This window comes from Pogona vitticeps, chromosome 2 (genome assembly GCF_051106095.1).
Source record: "Pogona vitticeps strain Pit_001003342236 chromosome 2, PviZW2.1, whole genome shotgun sequence".
Classification (NCBI taxonomy): Eukaryota; Metazoa; Chordata; class Lepidosauria; order Squamata; family Agamidae; genus Pogona; species Pogona vitticeps.
This window is the reverse complement of record NC_135784.1, coordinates 35,470,277-35,492,408: the sequence shown is the minus strand read 5'-3', so window position 1 is coordinate 35,492,408 and position 22,132 is coordinate 35,470,277. Positions and strand designations below refer to the sequence as shown.

The 22,132-nt window shown below is 40.0% G+C and overlaps 1 protein-coding gene across 1 annotated transcript in view; it reads right to left on the bottom strand.

Annotated features, from left to right (window-relative positions):
- The window catches only part of PRKAR2A (protein kinase cAMP-dependent type II regulatory subunit alpha), a 111,674-nt gene that overhangs the window by 7,625 nt on the left and 81,917 nt on the right, over positions 1-22,132 (bottom strand). Inside the window, exons 5-10 of the mRNA XM_072989313.2 lie at positions 20,990-21,096; positions 17,472-17,625; positions 10,179-10,280; positions 7,710-7,784; positions 2,196-2,261; positions 588-726 (exon numbers count right to left, since the gene is read on the bottom strand). Of these exons, the coding sequence (XP_072845414.1) occupies positions 588-726; positions 2,196-2,261; positions 7,710-7,784; positions 10,179-10,280; positions 17,472-17,625; positions 20,990-21,096 (643 nt within the window). The remainder of the gene's footprint in view (positions 1-587; positions 727-2,195; positions 2,262-7,709; positions 7,785-10,178; positions 10,281-17,471; positions 17,626-20,989; positions 21,097-22,132) is intronic.

Below are 22,132 nucleotides of genomic sequence, written 5' to 3'. Positions count from 1 at the left end.
TATACAAAGAGATCTCCAAATGGTTACAGAAATGAATGGGGGAATGCCTTTGGAAATGCATCTTCTATAAACCGCCTCTTCTCAATATTATTCTTCTAATCTGATGAGGTCAACAATAGTTATAGAATGTGCAATAGAAAAATAAAGACATTGGAGGCTTTGAATATCTATCAACTATAATCCTTTGCTTTTCAAATTCTGGTCTTTTGAACATAGTAAAATGGTAGCTGTGTCATCAAGGTTTTCTTTAGAGGCAAGAGCCAGAAGCACTGTTTCTTTAATAATGCAACCCCAACTTCCTATTGGCCACTTTAATGCTTCAGAGGGCACTCTGCTCATCACTTGCACAAGAGTTTCCTGGAGTGGGACAGGACTTAACTACTAAACAACAACTGCTCTATAGAATGACAAGAGCCCAAATCCCAAAGGCAGAAGAACAAATTTACAATTCAAGGGAGAGGAAATGCTCCTTTCACAGGTGGAGCTGAACCGCCTATGGAACAGTATGAAATTAATGAGCCAATTAAATCCAGCTTTAATGGTACATATTCAGGGGGAGCACAAACAAAAACAGAAGTTGTCCTTACCTAAACATTTGACTTCACCAACTGCATAGGCAGAGGCTGCTCTGGGCTTGTTGGTAACAAGTGCAAGTTCTCCAAAATACTGTCCTTTTTGACACCGAGCAATCTCCACCTCCTGATTTGCATCCTTGCCTGTGATAGTCTGCATAATAAGCATACACTTGGTAAGAATTCTTGTTTACAAACATGTCTCTAGCAAAAGTATTCGTGTACAAACTTTTCAGTGCTCCCAAGATAATTCACCAATCCTCTGTTCTCAATTCCATAGTTACCAGAGATATGATTGAGGATTATATAGGGAGTTTTCTGGCAAACCCACCTGTGAAACATTGTGCTTAAGGAAAACTGCCTAGGGTTAGTGCACCTAGGGTTAGTCCACCACACTGGCCGGAATAAACTTTTAACTACAATTAGGCTTAAGGTAAGCTGTCAATTGTCAACTAGCATTAACTAGCCTTATTGTAGTGTTACATCTGCACTGGTATTAACCATGGTTAATACTAGTGCAGATGTAACACTACAATATGGCATAGAAACAGGACAATTGTGATGTATATGTCAGAGTATTTACTGTACCAGGATTAAACTGCTTTAAGCCGTTTTTATGTATTACCTTGTGGTAATACAGCCTACTATTACCTCAAGCATCCTAAAAAGCTAGTACCTCTTCAGACTTGTAACAGATCAGCTCCACGTAATAGTTATGGAGAAGAGTATAGTAAATGGGCTGGTGGGACATATCCAGAAAGGTCCATAGAAATTATTTTGTACATTTTAAGCTTCTTTGGCTCATAAAAGTGCAGAGGAAATGCCTAATGTTGTAGTGTGTTGTGCTACCAGTGCATATTCAAACTGAAACAATATTATTAGGAATGGGTGAGTACACTGTAATACTAGTGTTATTTCTTTTCCCATGACATTTTGAGTCAAGAAGAAATGGGTAGAGTGCTGATAACTGCAATAAGGAAATAAGAGACTGCTCCAATTTCTCTGAGAGCTGATTTCATTGCCTTCTGGTGGAACTTCTAGTGAAACAAGATTGCAGATCCTGCCTCAGCTGTGATCTGCTGTGCATGCAAAAGAATAGAAAGAGCTGTTCTTCTTCTACAAACCAGGTTTTGGTGGCTTCTGCACAGTTGGCACCCTGGAGATGGGGGCCCTTTGCTAATGGCTCCAAGTCTTGGGAGTCTTTTTGTTGTTGTTTTGCTTTTTTTGCAAAGCTAACAGGACTTGGCTCAAGACATTTGCAGCCAATAAACCCATAAACCTTCCCTGGGAATTTGCTAGGTTATCCAGCTGTGCTTGGGAATGACTGAGGTTGCCTCTCTATACAATGCTCTGCTAGACTGAGTTATTTACCTTTAACCCATCCTTCATTAACCTTTTGTTAACTGATCTGCTTCTATCCAGATGCAAAAACAGGTTAACTTCTGTGGGTAAGCAGCAAGACATGGATTAAGTTCCTTTCTGCTTCAGATAACTGTGAGATAGCATAGGAATTATTAATTCCAGAAAAGGCTTGCTGCTTGTTATTTTAACAGCCCATTCTTCCAGATAGTTTCACATCGCATAAATTCAAACTATCACCGCAACAGACATTTTTGAACTCACCTTGCTTTTAATCAAGATTTTTACTTCACCAGACTCTACAATGTAAAAACTGTCTGCCTTATCACCCTGTGAAAAAGAAAAATAGCAGCTTTCAGATTTTTTTTAAAAAAGGATCTCAAATACTCATTTTAAACCAAGAACTGTGGGATCTCTGAATAAGCTACTTAAAAAAGGCAAACAAAGAACCACAAGAGGGAAAGAACAGGGCTATGCAGAACAACAAACAAGTACAAGACATTAGAAGAGCCATGAGGCAATATTGGAATAATCTGGCTGGAAGGGGGGAAAAAGAACACACCCACCAAGGGCCAGAGTAGCCTTTCCTAGAACACTCTAGGGGCTTTTACTCACTTTACCTTCCTACACTCTAGTTTGAATAAGAGAGCGCCAAAAACTAAGCCTCTTAATAAATGTACTAATAGAATTTGTCAATATCATCTTTAAAACACTGCGATCCAAGGATTGCTGTTGGTTCAGGTTATTTGAAGGGATATATTCTAATTTTAATGTAAGATCTAAGAACCTTGGTAAGCTGGATGTGACATCCTGGGCGTCAGTGAACTAAAATGGGACACGAATGGACAAATTCAATTTAGATGATTATCATATCTACTATTGTGGGCAAGAATCCCACAGATAGTCAAAAAAAGTGGGAAAAATCCCTCATAGTCAAAAAAAGAGTGGGAAAAGCTGTACTGGGATATACTCTCAAAAATGATAGAATGATTTCAATACGAATCCAAGGCAGACCTTTCAACATCACAGTAATCCAAGTTTATGCACCAACCACCAATGCTGAAGAGGCTGAAATTGACCAATTCTATGAAGACTTACAACACCTTCTAGAACTGATACCAAAGGAAGATGTTCTTCTCATTATTGGGGACTGGAATGCTAAAGTAGGGAGTCAAGAAAAAAAAGGAACAACAGATAAATTTGGCCTTGGAGTTCAAAATGAAGCAGGACAAAGGCTAATACAGTGGTGTCTCGCATTACAAAGTTAATTCGTTCCAGTGAAATCGCTGTAGAACGAAAACATCAAAAAGCGAAATTAAAAAGCCCATAGAAATGCATTAAAAGCCATTTAATGCATTCCGATGCGCTGGAAACTCACTGTCCAGCGAAGATCCTCCATAGGATGGCCATTTTCGCTGCCTGTGCAGCGAGGAATCCGTCCCAGAAAACAGCGGGGGGCCATTTTGTTTACCCAGCAGTCATTTTGAAACTGCAGATCAGCTGTCCGAAAATCATCATTTTGCGAAGAATCAGTTCCCAAAGCAGGGAACCGATCATAGCAAAGCGAAATTCCCCCATAGGAAACATCGTAAAGTGATCACAAAAAGTTCGTCATAATGCGGTTTCGTCGTTAAACTGAGCGATCGTAAAGCGAGGCACCACTGTAGAGATTTGTCAAGAGAACAAGCTGGTCTCACAAACACCCTTTTCCAACAACACAAAAGGCAACTCTACACATGGACATCACCAGATGGGCAATACCATAATCAGATTGAATATGTTCTCTGCAGCCAAAGGTGGAGAAGCTCTATACAGTCAGCAAAAACAAATCCTGGAGCTGATTGTGGCTCTGATCATCAGCTTCTCATAGCAAAACTCAAGCTTAAATTGAAGAAAGTAGGAAAAACGACTGGGCTAATCAGTTCTAATCTAAACCAAGTCCCTTATGAATACACAGTGGAAGTAAAGAACAGATTTAAGGAACTTGATTTGGTGGACAGAGTGCCTAAAGAACTATGGATGGAGGCTCATAACACTGTACAGGAACATTGCAACAAAAACCATCCCAAAGAAAAGGAAATGCAAGAAAGGAAAGTGGCCATCCAACCAGGCCTTACAAATAGCAGAGAAGCGAAACAAAATTCAAGGGAGATAGGGAAAGTTACAGAAAATGGAATGCAGACCTTCCAAAGAATAGCAAGGAGAGACAAGAGGGCCTTCTTAAAAGAACAGTGCAAAGAAATAGAGGAAAATAATAGAAAGGGAAAAACCAGAGATCTGTTCAAGAAAATTGGAGATGTTAAAGGAACATTTTGTGCAAAGATAGACATGATAAAAGGCAAAAATGGTAGGGACCTCACAAAAGCAGAACACATGAAGAAGAGGTGGCAAGAATACGCAGACGAATTATACCAGAAAGATCTGGATGTCCCAGACAGCCCAGCTAGTGAAGTTGCTGACCTTGAGTCAGACATCCAGGAGAGTGAAGTTAAGTGGGCCTAAGAAAGCATGGCTAACAGCAAGGCCAGTGGAGGTGATGGCATTCCAGTTGAACTATTTAAAAGCTTAAAAGATGACTCTGTTAAGGTGCTACACTCAATATGCCAGCAAGTTTGGAAAACTCAGCAGTGGCCAGAGGATTGGAAAAGATCGGTCTACATCCCAATCCCATAGAAGGGCAGTGCCAAAGAATACTCCAAACACCGTACAATTGCACTCATTCACATGCTCAAAATCCTCCAAGGCAGGCTTCAGCAGTATGTCGACCGGGAATTCCCAGAAGTACAAGCTGGATTTTGAAGGGGCAGAGGAACTAGAGACCAAATTGCTAACATGCGCTGGATTATGGAGAAAGCCAGAGAGTTCCACAAAGACATCTACTTCTGCTTCATTGACTACGAAAAGCCTTTGACTGTGTGGACCACAACAAACTATGGCAAGTCCTTAAAGAAATGGGAGTGCCTGACCACCTTATCTATCTCCTGAGAAATCTATATGTGGGACAGGAAACAACAGTTAGAACTGCATAATGAACAACTGATTGGTTCAAAATTGGGAAAGGAGTACGACAAGGCTGTACTGTATATTGTCCCCCTGCTTATTTAACTTATATGCAGAATGCATCATGTGAAAGGCTCAACTGGAGGAATCCCAAACAGGAATTAAGATTGCCGGAATATTAACATCCTCAGATATGCAGATGATATCACTCTGATGGCAGAAAGTGAGGAGGAATTAAAGAACCTTGTAATGAGAGTGAAAGAGGAGAGTGCAAAAAACGGTCTGAAACTCAACATCAAAAAAACTAAGATCATGGCCACTGGTCCCATCACCTCCTGGGAAATAGAAGGGGGAAGATATGGAGGCATTGACAGATTTTACTTTCTTGGGCTCCATGATCACGGCAGATGGGGACAGCAGCCACAAAATTAAAAGACGCCTGCTTCTTGGGAGGAAAGCGATGACAAACCTAGACAGCACCTTAAAAAGCAGAGACATCACCTTGCCAACAAAGGTCCGCATAGTCCAAGCTATGGTTTTTCCAGTAGCGATGTATGGAAGTGAGAGCTGGACCATAAAGAAGGCTGAACACCGAAGAATTGATGCTTTTGAATTGTGGTGCTGGAGGAGACTCTTGAGAGTCCCCTGGACTGCAAGGAGCTCAAACCAATCCATTCTGAAGGAAATCAACCCTGAGTGCTCACTGGAAGGACAGATCCTGAAGCTGAGGCTCCAATACTCTGGCCATCTCATGAGAAGACAAGACTCCCTGGAAAAGCCCCTGATTTTGGGAAAGTGTGAAGGCAAGAGGAGAAGGGGACGACAGAGGATGAGAAGGCTGGGCAGTATCATCGAAGCTACCAAAATGAATTTGACCAATCTGCGGGAGGCAATGGAAAACAGGAGGGCCTGGCGTGCTCTGGACCATGGGGTCACGAAGAGTGGGACATGGCTTAACGACTAAACAACAATTCCACTTTTTAGTTGAGTGCTTCCTTTAAGGTTGATTAGCAACTCCTGCATGTTTTAATTTTGGCATCTATGCAAATTGACCTTTGCAGACCTGAGTAATCTATATGATGAAAGAGTGACAATAGTTGCACTTAGTCTTCAGATCTAACCAGGTGATACAATTAGTGCATCACTAGAAATAGATCTGTGTTAAGAGATAAAAGACATTTGTTTATATTAGTATGAGCTCTCCTCATGTTGTAAATTAGGTTCCTTTTTCTGTTTGGGGTTTTTCTTTGTTGTTGTTGTTTTTGTGCGCTTTTATTACTGATCATCAGGAGGTAAAGACAAGCTTCACTGTCAAGTCTGACTGCTCAGGCATTTCCCTTAACACATAATTTGATTCTTCACTACCCTGAAGAAACAAAAAATATGTCCGAAATTCAATATGCATGTCTGCTTCTGTCCCTGAAATGCCATGTTCCACATGTTCACTCTGCTCCTTCTTCCACACTTCAGATCAGGGCCTACCTCTTTTGTTGGATGACACACTGACATACACAACAAGAGCAGTGCCTTCATGGTGGCTGTAACAGATTACAGAATGACCCAATAAAATCTGAAGCAGCTTTTCCCAAGTAGTCCAAAAGGTATACAATTATTACTGCTATTGAGGAAAAACTTTTGTATTTGAAGCATCATCATTTATTTATGTATTTAAAATATTTATATAACAGCTTTTGCCTAAAGGAGACGTTGTTGAAGACGTCATTGTTTTATTGTTGTTTTGACTGTTTTTGATATTGTATTTTAAGCCTGATGATTTTGTAAAACCACCTTGACTGCTGGAGAGGTAAGAAAATCAATGATTAATGAAACAGACGGAATGTCCAAATTGATTTCTCAAGGAGTGGGTTCCAGCGCTTGAGTGCAGCAACTAAATCCTGCCCTATGTATGCAGCACCACTATGAAACTGGAGAAGGGATGCAGTAAGAATCAAGTTGTTGTTGGGAGGGAAAAAGAATTTTACATTGATTCAGATAAATCACGTAGATCCATACCGTTTTGAACTGATTACTACTGACATCAGGAAGGGAGAAGGGCAATTCTCTTTAGCTGCTTTCTGGAAATATTCCAAGTACTGTTAAGCCACCTGTCTGAGGGCAGCAGCATGTGATAGAGCTGCCTTGTCTACCTGACCTAGTCACTTACCTACTCTACACTACTTGGTTTTGTATGTGGAGCTACTTTCATAATGGGGCTGCTCTCTGTTCCACTAGTGAAGCCAGGTTAGGTCAGAACATGCGTAAACTAAAAATGAAGAGTGCAGGAATTTGTTCTCATGTTGTCTATGTGTGAAAGCCTGCCCCTGTTTAGCTTAGAAAAACTTTATTGAAAGCACGCTTATGAAATGCTTTCTTTATCTAAATGACAAAAAGATGAGGTATCTGTCATTTAAAATTCCCTAATAAATCAAAGAACACACATGTGTATTATGTGTGTCAGCTACAGAACCGCATTGTCAACAACAGACAATCCATTATTATAGGAACACACTGCAGTGCCTTGAAACCCACATTAGACAATTCTTTCAGAATCTAAAAAGTCTGGGTGTACTCTATTCTAAACTAAATCTCTAGATCACAATCTTCCTACTGTTTCCAAAAATGAAGGCACTTCCAGGGTATACTGTATTAATAAAATTCACTTTTCACCTGTCTACTCCCACCTGAAAATGAACACTACATTTATGTCACAGAACAGAATAAAATGGCATTAATTTGTATAACTACTATCCACATAGAAGGCGAATTGTATTAACTTACCTGACAAATGATACGGTCCCCATCTTGAAATGTCTTTTCCCCTATTACATCAACAATTTTCATTCGTTCTGATGGCTGTAACCAAAAAAGAAAGTGAATTCGACCTGCTCTGACCTTCCATAATAAGAGACACAAGAATTCGTACAGTCAACCCTCAACTTATGGAATTAATCTGTAATTATTGGAACGGTGGCCGCAGGTCGAAAAGTCCATAGGCCGAGGGTCAATTTCCCGTAGGAATGCATTGAAAATCATTTAATCCATTCCAGGCAAAGAAAAAAAATCCCGGGCTTCCAAAGCTGCACCCGCTGCCCTCTGCCTTCTGTCCCTGTGTGAACAGAAGGCAGTGGGCACCGGTATGGGAGACAGAAGACAGCGGGTGGAGCTTCAGAAGCTTGGGAAGCCGAAAGCTGCTCTGTGCCTGCTGCCGGCTTTCTTTTCCTCCCCCACTGCTGGCTTTCGGCTTTCCAAGCTTCACAACTCCCTTCGCTGTGCCTGTCTCCCGTCCCTGGTGCCCTCTCCCTTCTGTCCCTGTGGGGACAGAAAGCAGAGGGCACCAGAGATAGGAGACAGGGACAGCAAAGGGGTTTATGAAGCTCGGAAAACCAAAAGCTGCTCTGCGCCCACTGCCAGCGTTCTGAGCCGTTCCACCCCCGCTTTCAGCTTTCCAAGCTTCAAAAACTCCTTTGTTGTCCTTGTCTCCCATGCCCAGAGCCCTCTGCCTTCTGTCCCCACAGGGACAGAAGGGAGAGGGCACCTCAGAAGGCCGAAAGGCAGCAGCGGGGGAGGAGGCACTCAGAAAGCCGGCAACGGGCATGGAGCAGCTTTCGGCTGTCCGAGCTTCGCAACCCCCTCCGCTGCCCTCTGTCTCCCGTCCCTGGTGCCCTCTGTCTTCTGTCCCTGTGGGGACAGAAGGCAGAGGGCAGTGGGGACTGTAGGCAGAGGGCAGCGGGGGCGGCTTTGAATTTTCTGCCCTTTTCCCCTGCCTTTTGTAGGTTGAAGCTCTGGCCACAAGTCGAACTTAAATTTTGCGGCCGGAGCTTTTCGTACCTCGAAATTTTTGTAAGTATGGACCTTCATAAGTCGCGGGTCCACTGTATATATATGTGCAAGACTTATTCTATATTATACTTCTGCATACTGGTCTGTCTGTCTATTCCAAAAGCTCATAATTACATTCTATATGGCTTTTCAGTATGTTACTGAGAGATGTTTGTCCAGCCCACACTAATCACTTCCACATACAGTGGTGCCTCGCTTAACGAGTGCACTGTATAGCGATGTTTCCATATAGCGATCCCTTTTTCGGGATCGCTATACGGAAACATACCCGATCTTCGCAATGGGGAAAACCCGCATTGCGAAGATCGGGTATTGCGGCGGCCATTTTGGAGCCGCCGAACAGCTGATCGGTGGTTCCAAAATGGCCGCCGGAAGCCCGGAAATGGCTGCCGGCAGCCGTTTTCGCGCCCTGCCCGCGCCCTGCCCTCGCGAAAATGGCTGCCGGCACCTGGAATCCTCGCTGAACGGGTAAGTAACGAAGGTATTGGAACGCATTAAACGAAGTTTAATGCGTTCCAATACCTTCCCCTACCCGTTTAGCGATGATTCCGTATAGCGAGGGTTAATCCGGAACGGATTAACCTCGCTATACGGGGCACCACTGTAATTGCTTGATCCAACCCCATTCCTACCTCCCTCAAATCTTCCAGCTGAAAAGAAATGACAGAAGAAGCAGTTCTCCATTTCTTCCCAAACTGAGTCTAGGAACTGATTCCTTTGCCCCTTCCATTAGTCCTGGTAGCCAAGGAGGGGCAGCAACAGTAATCATAGAAGTACCATGACAGGGTACATGTGCCATTCTTGGTCTTTATTTTATTGACCTAGCAACGAGGCCACTAATTAAATCTTACCACCTTTTAAATATTCAATGCTTAATGGGTAATTGTTAATTACGTATTGTTAAATTATTGATGTTTATATATTGATTTTATTTTATTCTTGTATTATTATTACTGTTTGATTATGTTGTGAATCACCCAGAGTGGACCTAAGCTAGATGAGCAGTATACAAATTAAACAAACAAATCAGAAGAGTTATGGTGAAATCACTCCTGAGCATTTGTTAGTCAACTCAGTACTGTCATATATTCAGCCTAAATTAGCAACTTTTAGACTTCACATGTGTCTTGATATTTTTCCACCAGTGGTCCATTAAAGTCAGAAGTAGAGTGTCATTTAGCAAGCCTCCACAGCACACTTTGGTCCTTGAATACTCAATCTAGGGAAGAGTAACTGAACAAGCAGCAAGGCTTATTTTAAAATATTAATGCCAAACCATTAGTTATAAAACAGAAGCTAGTGTGGGTTCTTCTCTACATGGAAAGGCTTGAACTTCCTATTTTTTCAAAATGCCGAATAAGCTGATTTTAAAATTCTTTATGGCTCACCTCCTTAAAAGGACCTTACCTCCAGTGACTTAAGCAGTGGAACTGACTCGATAAATAGTTCGTATGTTTTCCTTTTCTTTGCGTTATTTTTTACAATAATTCTTCTGAATGTCACTCGATCCTTTAAGAAACAGCACAATAACATTGGTTATTTCCCTTGGTTGTATCTGAGCTAGCAAAACTGGGACCATAGCAACACAAACAACAAATAAATCCATTTTAAGTTTGAAATTACATTTCAATTATTTGCATGATATGCACCCAGTAAAGAGAACTAAAGCATATTTCTGAAAATCTCAATAGTAGTATTAACTTTGGCAAGAAACTACATGAACTGAGGAGAAAGGCAAAAATGCTGCTCCTTAACCCTTTTGCCTCAAACACAGAGGACGCTATTAAGAAACTGCATGCTGAGATTGTACAAACATTTATTTGGACAGGCAATGCTCTTAATTGATTTATTCTGGGATGGGTTTTAGAAGCATGAGTCTGTTCCACTGATGAATACACAATCTGAGCAGTTATGAGTCCATCACACTCCCAACAATTCTCAATCAGTTGTGTTATAGAGCTGACTACTGTATTATTTAGGACTTCATGTGTAACCTGTATGTTCATAGAAAATGGGGAGTGAATGGGGAGTGTTTTAAAAGGAAGAACTAATGCTTTCCACCAAAATTTTCAAGAAACCTTTGCTCACTGCAGATTAAACTTGGCTATTAACATTAGGATCAAGTAGGCAGCCTTAGGCAGCCTGGAAACTATACTAAGCCCAACAAATAAGAGCTTTCTATACCAAGTGGTTCTGATGGCTACAAGGCTGGGAAAATAACCAACAGGAAAATCAGTAGTAAATCCCACTTTCAATTTTATCTACACCTTAACAGCGCTACATGACAATATATCCACTAGGTGGTAGCATTAGGTCAAGTAGACTTGAGAATCATGAAATACTGCACAAATTCCTGACTTGTTCAAAAGGCCACAAAAATTATGTTCTTCATCTGAATATAGATGAGATATTACTTCTTAACACATAAACTGGAAACACTGATCCCACTCCTATGTCATAAAACGAATGTATACCCTCACTCATAATAGTTTCTACTAGTGCATACAGACGAACCACTGTTCCCAGCATAGCCATGCGCTAGAAACTTTTTTTCTTCATGACAGTTTGCCTTTCTTAAGATGAAGATCAGCGATTTTGCATGGAAAAACCCCCACTATCCTCCTCACCTGCTCTACCAATAGCCTCCCTCCCATTCTGACTATTTATTCAGTTTGTCACCGCCTTGTTCCTTAAGCACTTAGAGCTCCTATATCAACACCAAAAAGGAGTCAACAGAAACCAGGAATTAACTGTCCGTTGTAACATTTGTGTTAAGACATGCTTCACGTGTAACAGTAAACAAGAAAGAAACTGTGGCTCATCTGCTTAACAGGAATGGAAAAATAATAACAGATGACAAAGAAAAGGCAGAAGCACTCAATTCCTACTTTTTAGGTCAGTCTTTTTCCAAGAGGCAGTCTATGACCCTCCAGACAAATGTTAAGTATAAAAGGAGGGGACAAGATTGCAGCTTGAGATTGATAAACAAATAAATAGTCAAGGAAAACCTTACTATTTTGAATGAGTTCAAAATGTCCAGGGCCCTGATGAACTGAATCTAAGAGAAGGAACTGGCTGAAAAAAATACAGTGGTGCCTCACACAACGATGTTAATTGGTTCCAAAAAAATCAACGTTGTGTGAAACATCGTTCTGTGAAATACCATTTCACATAGGAATGCATTGAAAACCGGTTAATCCGTTCCAAATGGAACGGATTGCCATCGTTCAGTGAAAATCCCCATAGGAAATATCGTTGAGTGAAACAATGTTTCCTATATTGGAATGTATTGAAGCCAACTCAATACATTTCAATGCCTTTGCGAAGTCCTTTTTCGCTCCTGTAAAAGTGTCTTACAATGTTTGGACGCTGTTTTAAATGATTGCAATGGTTAGTCCACCTCCTGAAACCTATGCAAACTGATTTTGGTGTTGTTCTGACACTTCCTTAATTTATGATGATTTTTTGTTTTTTCTCCATAGGAAACCATTGGATGGTCTGTCTAATGGTTTCCAATGGAAAAAACAAAAAATCATCATAAATTAAGGAAGTGTCAGAACAACACCAAAATCAGTTTGCATAGGTTTCAGGAGGTGGACTAACCATTGCAATTATTTAAAACAGCGTCCAAACATTGTAAGACACTTTTACAGGAGCGAAAAGGGAGATCGTTGTGTGAAAATCCCCCATAGGAAACATCGCTGTGTGAGGCAGCAAATTTAACAGAAAAAGGCATCGTTGTGTGAATTCATCGTTGTGTGAGGCACTCGTTGTGCGAGGCACCACTGTATCAGAACTACTGTACTGTATATTATTTCTTGAAATCATGGGGGGGATGGATGAAGTGCCAAATGACTAAAGAAGGGTTAATGTTGTTCCTGTCTTCAAAAAGTATAAAAAAAGATGAACCTGAGAGCTACCGTGTTTCCCTGAAAATAAGACAGGGTTTTACATTAATTTTTGCTCAAAAAAACGCATTAGGGCTTATATTTTCAGGGGATGTTTTATTTTTTTCATGTACAATCTACATTTATTCAAACAATCATGTCATCTTCTTCTGATTGCTGGACAATGGTGGAAGGCAGGGTTTCACTTAACTGAAGCTTATTTCTGGAGTAAGTCTTATATTACGAGCATCCTGAAAAATCATACCAGGGCTTATTCTCAGGTTTGGTCTTATTTTCAAGAAAACAGGGTACAAACAAGGTACAGAATGACATAAATCCCAGGAAAAATTATGGATTATAAAGCAGAAACTTTGCAAACCCCTTGAGAACAATGCAGTAAAATAACTAGAAGTCAATATAGATTTGTCAAGAATAAATCACTCCAGACTAATCTTACCCACTTTTCGATCAAGTAACCTCCCTAGTAGGCAAGTGGAAATGCTATAGACATAATATACCTTGAGTTCAGCAAAGCTTTTGATAAAGTATCCCATGATATTCTGAGCAGGAAGCTAGCTAGGCATGGGCTGGATAGAACCACTATCAGGTGGATACACAGTTGGTTGCAGAACTGTACTCAGAGAGAGCTTATCAATGTCTCCTTCTCAAACTGGAAGGAAGTAACAAGAGGGGTACCACAAGGCTCAGTCCTGAGCTCAGTACTGTTAAACTTTCTTAATTAATGACTTGAATAAAGGATACAGGAAATGCCTATCAAATCTGCAATGCAGTGAAACAGAAAAGTATTTAAAAAGGAGGAAAAACAAGAGCACTGTTCCAAGATCCAAAAAAATCAAAGGGAAATTTAAACCTAGATTAGGAATACTGAAAAATAAAGAAAGGAATATAATATCTGATCAGGATAAAATAAAGAGAAGATAGAAAACATATACTGAAGAACTACAGAGAATAGATAAGAAGGATGACTGATTTCTTTGAAGGGAATCCTATGATGAAGACCCTGCAATTTTAGAAAGGGAAGTGAAAATTGTTCCGAAAGCACTGGGAAGAAATATGTCATCAGGTGGAATACTGATATAATTATTCAAGATAAAGAAACTTAATCTGTCAAAATCCTAGCAATAACATGCCAAGAAATATTGGAAACAAAACAATAGCCCAGAAAAAGGAAACATTCAATATACAGTTCAATCCCCAGAGAAGGAGAGGCCAGTGCTCTATAAATAACTATAGAGCACTGCACTAACATCGCATTCAAGCAAAGTGATGGAGAAAGTTTTGCAACAATGACTTGTACTCTATGGAGCAAGAAATGCTTGATGTTGTGGTAGGATTCTGAAAAAGAAGAGGCACTAGAATTAATATTATAAATATAGGCAATTAAAGGGCACCAAAGAATTCCAGAAGTCTGACTGTGCTGGTCTTTGACCATGTGCATCATGAGAAGCTATAGATTTTTATGAAAGAAATGGGTGTGCTTCAGCACTTAGTTGTCTTAATTGTTATGGACAAGAAGCTACTGTTACGACAGAATATTGAGGAACTGAATGGTTTTTTATTCACAGGCATGACAAACAAGGATATATTTTATCTATCTGTACGCAGGAGGGGTGTCCTCCTGTCAGGAACCAAGGACTTGGGGGGGGGTGGCCTCAGAAGACGTGTGTGCCTTTTGCCTGCAAAGCCCCTGGTGGTTTCCCATAAGAGATTCTGAGCAAGCTGGACTTATTAACTTTGGGAGTGGGGTAGCTTCCTGGTGCCCACAGAACTGTGTTGACCTGTTGGACTAGGATCTGTGGCTCACTGCAGGAGCTGGACCTAGTTGTGGACTTGTTTGCTACTGCCCAGAGGAGCCTGAGTCCACAAGGAATTCTTCCAGAGCCTGGATCTGACAAGAACTGTGTTGCACCTGGCTGGGAGGGACCCAGTCCTGCTAAGGACTTTTCAGTTAGACATCCAGGAGATCCTGGGTCTGCAAAGGGCTATGTATCTGTTGCCTGTCAGGGCCTGGGTCTGCCAAAGCCTATTTCTGTTCAGGGTCAAGCTGGACCTGATTTTGTAAAAGACTTTTCGTGCAAGTTGTTTTCTTCCTTTCCCGTGTCAATAAAGCTCCTTATTCTGCAAAGGCTCGCCCCTACATCATCATAATAATAATTTATTGTCATTGTAAGTATATACACATACAACGAAATTCACAATCATGGAAGGGGTGGCAGGGGCAGCTCACAAATGCATTTAAGAATTAAAACCATAACAAAGCTGAAACTTTAACCACTTGTTTATCATTGTTGACTTAACTTCTCTGTGTAAATAAAGAGGAAGATCACCTCCACCTTTTTTTTAATAATAACTGAAAAATACGTTAAAAGGAAAAGACACTCATAGAAGGAACTTTGCCAGGAAACAAAGGAAGTGGGAATGTTATTCTGAAAATTGTTGCCCTCTGAAACAGTATAAAAAGAAAGTAAAGGGTGAGATTAAGGAAACCAAGGCTGAAAAGAGGATACATCAAAGGTGCAAAAAATGGGGTCTGGAAAACAAGAATAGAAGATTAGGTTTGGAGTTTAAGATACCTACAAAACTTTTTCCGCTTTGGAGTTTAAAATACCTACAAAATACCTAAAATATCTTCAGAAGTAGCAGACCGTACACTGGGGCAGACAGAAGTTGGTATCTGTAATGGTAGTGCAAGAAGTAAAAAAACAGCAGTGCAATTTCCCATTTTTTGTGGCATGGCCTTATAATCCTGCTCATGTTTGATGCGTTTTGCTATGCTGAAGGAGGCAGAAGAGGGCTGCCATTCAAAATCATCCCAGAGTTCTAAATAAGCAACTGGAAGAGTTGTTCCAAAACAACATTAAGAGAAAGGAAGGCAAAAACAGGGAAAATGTCTGGGAAGCTGAAAATGATGTAGACAATCAGTTTAGAATAGAATGATGTCCAAGAAAATAAAACACAACAAGGACATAAGTAGTTATGGTTTTAGATTTCTTATATTTTTGTCTACTCCACTTTAAAAATAAAGACCAAAGTGATTCTAGAAGGGATTACTATATTTTTCCATGTATAAGACAATACTTTTCTCTAAAATATTTAGATTACAATTTAGGGTCGTCTTCTACACAGAAGCAAGGTGGAGGGTGGGATCAAAATGCTTTGATCCCTGCCTTCCCCCTCCACTTTCTTGCAAAGAAAGAAATTCTAGGTTAGAAAAGTCCTTATATGTGGGGGTATATTATACATGAAACAATACGGTAACAGTGTTTTGCTTTGGAAACAGTATCAAGAATAAAATGTCATCATTCATTTTGCCTTTCTCTGATCAGCATACTTACATTAGTATTAATCACTTAGAACTATGTATTTGATTCATCATTTCTACTCAACAGAAAAGAAATGGAAAGCAAGCAACCAAGCCCACACTGAAGGGTGCTCAAGAACACTCATCAGCATGTGACCAAAACCATCCCTATCACATGAACTGGAATACTGGTTGTTATGAAACTTGGACAATGCAGTGTGCACATAATCTGCAAAACTTGAAAAGCCTCTGTGACAGCAGAGCTACCAAGGCAAACCACTGCAGGAAACGTATTTAAATACTCCATGCTCCCATCTTGTGAAATGTGTTTTACCATGTAGAAACTGTTTATATATATATATTTCTGTGTGTTTTTGCTGTAAGCCGCCTAGAGTGGTCTTAACTGACCAGATAGGCGGGATAATAAATAAATAAATAAATAAATAAATAAATAAATAAATAAATAAATAAATAAATAAATAAATAAAGAAAGAAAGAAAGAAAGAAAGAAAGAAAGAAAGAAAGAAAGAAAGAAAGAAAGAAAGAAAGAAAGAAAGAAAGAAAGAAAGAAAGAAAGAAAGAAAGAAAAGAGCCGTTGCACAAATGCTGTAACTTTGTGCTTGAAGACAAATTCCTCATATTTTAAACACACACACACACACACACACACACACACACAAAGCAACACTGCTCGTCACGTTCCAGAAACTGTGCAAAGCTCTTTTTATCAACTCAAGGAGAACAGAATTCTCTATATATAGATATCCAAGCAGACCAAGTTAATACTATCTAGAATCTCAAGAACTGTTCAACATGTCAAGGGAGCACTGGTTTCAATTGCTTGAACAACAGGATTTCATGCACAACACAGCTTTTGACAATGGGGCTTACATGTTTGGATTATTGCAATAATGATTGGGTGGCTGCAAAAGAAATGACTAGGCATATTAAAATGACAAATATTAAGTATTCTAATTTTCCTGATGCAATATTGATCATCTTTGTTTTAAGACATTTCTCTAGATAATTTTTCATTGGAAGGGATTTAATCCAAGAAAATCAACTTCAGACAGCAGTCAGCACGATTACTGAGTTTTCAGAACATTTTATGGTTCGTCCTCTGGGTATGAATATTGGGAGCTATGCACAATAAGGGTGAGTGTGGCAAAAGCCAACAATGGGACACAACAGTGACAGATTTTCAAGAATGTCACAATGCACGGGGACCCTTTGTTACCCTGCTGCAACCCCATAAAACTGCCCTATCGCACCTAAAGAGAATGGGAAAACCTAGGCCAGACTGAAAGAACACCAGTTGTCTATCCCTTTTAAGAGAAAAACATAATGTAATAGATGGGAAACCTTTACAGAACCTGAAACTGTCACAATGTTATATATAGCAATGTGTGTCCAAGAAGAAGAAATTGCAACCAAGACTAGATATAACTAACACATGCAAAATGAGAGTCAATCTCCACCAAGGAAACTTACCAGTCCCCAAAGGGCTCCTTCTGTCGTGGCAACAATCGTTGCAGCTCTAGGAGTGTTGTACATCAAGGCCAGTTCTCCAAAACTGCCATGGTTATCATAGCGGCCAACACAGCGAGTCTGGCCATCTCGTGTTACAAAAATATCATACAATCCCCTAAAATGATGGAAAACAAAAGGCCTGGGCATTAGACCAAATAGAAAATACTGTATTTGGCAAAAACACATGTAGGAAGGCCCTTCCTTCCCAAGTAAAAATAATCTCTCCTCTGTGGTTTGAGCACATAACACGGTCTTGCAAGGATGTTTCCTGAAATGCTTTCAAAGTGGCTTGCAATTGGTCTTTTTTCTAAAGTGGACCTCTTTTAAAAACTATGTTTTCTTGTAAGTGACAGACAAACATACGTTGTTGCAAAACATTTTGTAAATATTTTATAAAATACTTATTCATTGATTTCAAAACATTATCAGCTAGGTTACTTTTATTACTTCTATTTTACAGATTCAGAGGAAAAACTCCTGCTTGCTCCAAAAGTACCCAAAAAAGTAATAGATGAGATGGGACTTGAACGGACACCACTATTAGATGTAGCCCTGCATTTTGATCAAGGCAAAAATTATTACTATTATTACTATTACTATTACTACTATTACTACTATTACTACTATTACTACTACTACTATTACTATTACTATTACTATTACTATTACTATTACTACTACGACGACTACTACTGTTATTATTACTGTTGTTGTTGTTATTGTTGTTGTTCCTAACAGCTAAAATTGATTTTCACTAAATACAATTACCTGGATGAAACAAAACTCAATACTGTTACATTAAATTTCCTTATTATCTAAACCAGAGGTCTCCAAACTATGGCCCATCTTTCCTTTTTATCCAGCCCAGGCATAGGAAGAGGGGGGTAAGAGGACCCAAGCGATCCCCCACCCATTTTCTGTTAGGCTTCCCTCCTCTTCCCACCTCCGCCCAGGCATAGAAAGAGGAGGGAAAGGCGACCCAAGCAACCTCCCAGCAGGGGTGGGGGAACACTTGTGTCCCCCTTCCTTCCTTCTGCCTTTGAAAATGTGCAAAATATATGATGTAGCACTCATACTGAAAAGTTTGGAAACCCCCTGATCTAAACGAAGGTTAGAGATTTTACTTTACAGTGACACTACATTAGATGTAATCTTCTCACATTTCCCAGGATGTGCATGAGTTAATTTTGCCCTCAAATTGCTAACTTGTCCTGCTAAATAATTATCTGAAATCTATCAGTAATAACCTGGGAACCAAGCAAATGGTTTGCCTTTATTGCTAGTCTGATTTTGACAAAAACACATGTATTATTCAAAAATCCTCCACTGGGAGTAGTTATTTACTTCCAACTTTCATTCTAGTTGCCTTGCTTTGCTACACAGACAGACAGACGACTGGACGCACGCAGACATGCACAAACACAAACCAAAAAATCTACAATTATACTGAGCTACACTTTGTTATCTAATCTGTACCCATCACAAACAGTATCCAAATAAAATACATTCCTATAGAACAGATTCTAATCATTGTGAAACAAACAAACAAACAAACAAAACAAAAACCCAGAACATCTCAAAACCAAATAAATAAATAATAAAATTAAAGGGCAGGCGGCAGTGTGGGTTTTAAAACTGGCCTAACACAGTTAAGGCACTTACAAGATTAACAAGCCCCAACAATAAAGCCCTCAGGCTAAAACTCCTAAATACCACTTTGGGCTTCAACTACTCTAGCTTTAAAGTTCAAAAAATGAACATTTGTGGGGAGTTCTGCTTTTATGGAACAGATTACAACACTCACACTAGATGCATAGCTGACAAACTTAAACAAGACCAGCACATCATATTTTACAGAATTTATTTATTTTGTATCCCGCCTATCTGGTCAATTACGACCACTCTAGGTGGCTTCTGCTTTAAATGAGCATGTCCCAGGACCCTGGGCCTTTTTCCCTAGGAATCTGGGCTGGGGCTGAAGTCCAGGTATGTTTGCATGGAGATTTTGCTGAGTTTTTTTTTCCTGGGTTTTCTTTTTGTCTCCCCCCACCACATGGCCTGGAGGTGGGGCCCAAGGGGTGGGGCTTTCTGCTTTAAATGAGCATGAAATTCTCAAATTCCCTGATTGTATCTCTGGCCCTATTATGGTAAATAGGAAAGCCAATTAGATTTGCATACACCTGGGAGGCAGGAAGGTTTTAAGGGTTGGATCATACTTCTGCACTATTAAAGAGCAGACCAGGTAGGTGAGGCTCGTCAGCCATGGAAGGCAGCCCATCTAGGAGAAGGAAAACTCCGATTTCAAACCTCCACTGCCTTGTGGCTATATCCACTCATGGAAAAGGCTTCAGGAGTTAACCTAGAGGCAAAATCCGGAGCTGGAGTCCCGGAGGCAGTTTGTGTCGTTCTGCCAACTCCTGCGACGTTGCTGGAACCAGTTGTATTGGCTCTCGCCTTTCCATTGGACCATTTCAGCAATGTGGATAGGGGGGATCTGCTCCTTGGTTAACAGCCTATCCTCCATATTACTTTACCCAGGCTTCATGCTCTGGAGAGGACACTCCTCGATTCAGAGCATGTTACCATAGTCTCTCGAGACTGAAGGATGCCTATGAGGTGGCTTCTATGCAAATAGAAACATTGCTTGGCTTCTATGCAAATGTGAAACATACGCCATTCACTTTCCCTCCATAAGAAATATTCCAAGAATAAATGTGTACACATTATCAGTGGTATTAAGAGCATGAGAAAGATTCAAGTGATCCCATGACTAGATAGCAGTATGTATACTGACTCTTAAGGAATATGTTACTATTAGGTGCCACTGTATCTTTGTGAGACAAAAAGCAAATTCACATAAAACACAGCTATTCAGACATGTATGAACTAGTGTGCAAGACTAACTAAGCAGCATTCTAGCTCATTCAGTCCAATTATCAGCAACATTCTAAAGTAACTGATGCTGTATTTCAAATATTGAAAAGCATGCATAGCTGCTTTAATGCTGTGAGATTCTTAACAAATTTTTAATTGGTCCATCTTGCTTTTACTACTGTAACTTTAAATTCTGTAACCTGCCCAAAGTTACAAAAAATGACATAAATCAGTATTTATGTACATAAATATAAATCAGTACAATTGTTATTCTGATGTTTTATATTAGGAGCACTATATTAATTCTGCTAGTGTTTAAAGAAGGTAATGCATATGTTATACGTTTTTAGTCCACCGCACAATTTCTGTGTGTCTCATTTTAAGTGATTAACTACAGTACAGCCTCTTTATTGTGTCCTCTCTCAATCACAGCATGCTACAAGCAAAGCATGCTATTGAAACCACTGGTTTTAATTTTAAAAATACATATACTATTTTCTAATGTCCTCCTACCTACCAAGTTAAAATACTGGAATATCATTATTTTTTAAAACAAGAAAGACAAGCTCTAAACACACACGCAAAGTCATACTTTGGCCTCTTACCGTTCAATGACATAAAAATTGTCTCCATCATCTCCTTGGTCAATTACATGTTCCTGAGGTTGAACTCTCCTTTCAAACATGGCATCGAGAACCTGAGATAACTGCTCCTGAAAGGAAAGGACAGCAGTATTTTCATTAATATTTGCTATACACACTAAAGCACACATATATTTTAATGCCCCAAATGCTTTTGTTTTCACTAGTATTCCACGTTGTATTCTTGTAATTGTTGCTAACAACTGTACAGTGGTGCCCCACTAGACGATGACCTCACAAAATGACGAACCCGCATGACGATGATTTTTTGCAATTGCTACAGCACTTCGCAAAACAGTGTTTCCTATGGGCGATTTTCGCTGGATGATGTTTCGGTCCGTGCTTCGCAAGACTTTTTTTGGGGGGGGGGGAACCAATGCTTCGCAAGATGACGATTTTCACAGCTAGATCCGCGACTCACAAAATGGGTGTTTTTGGGACCGATGCTTTGCAAGACAGCGATTTTAACAGCTGATCGGCGCTTCACAAAATGGCTTCCCTATGGGTGATTTTTGCAATATGATGACGATTTGTCCCCACTGGAACACATTAAACAGATTTCAATGCATTCAAATGGGGAAACGCCTTTCACAAGATGATGTTTTCAAAATACAGCGATTTCAATGGAATGGATTAACATTGTCTTGCAGGGCACCACTGTACTGTTAACTCTGCACAGTGAGGTCTATTTCCAATGTAACTTTCTTCCCAAAGAGTTTTTGTCAAGCAGAAGCATATGTCTAAAATGATTTCTTTGAAATACGGCTCAAGCTTCTCCCCTTCTCTTATACACACATACAAATATGAAAAGTACAGAAATCAAGATGATTGATATGTGCACCCTATTTGAAAAAATTCTAATTCCATTTCATACAAGCCATAGACACTGTAACTTCATACAACACATGCTATGTGCATGTCCTATATGCAGAAGATTATACGAAATGAAACATTAAAAGTTTCCATCTATGAAAGTGGGCCTTTGTTTTAAGCCACAAGTGGGGAAGATATGAAACATACCTGCCCCCAGATGTTTCTATCTACAGCTCCACTCCACTCCCCACCCTATCCCACGCCCCACCTAGCCTGGTTAACAGTAAGGGATAG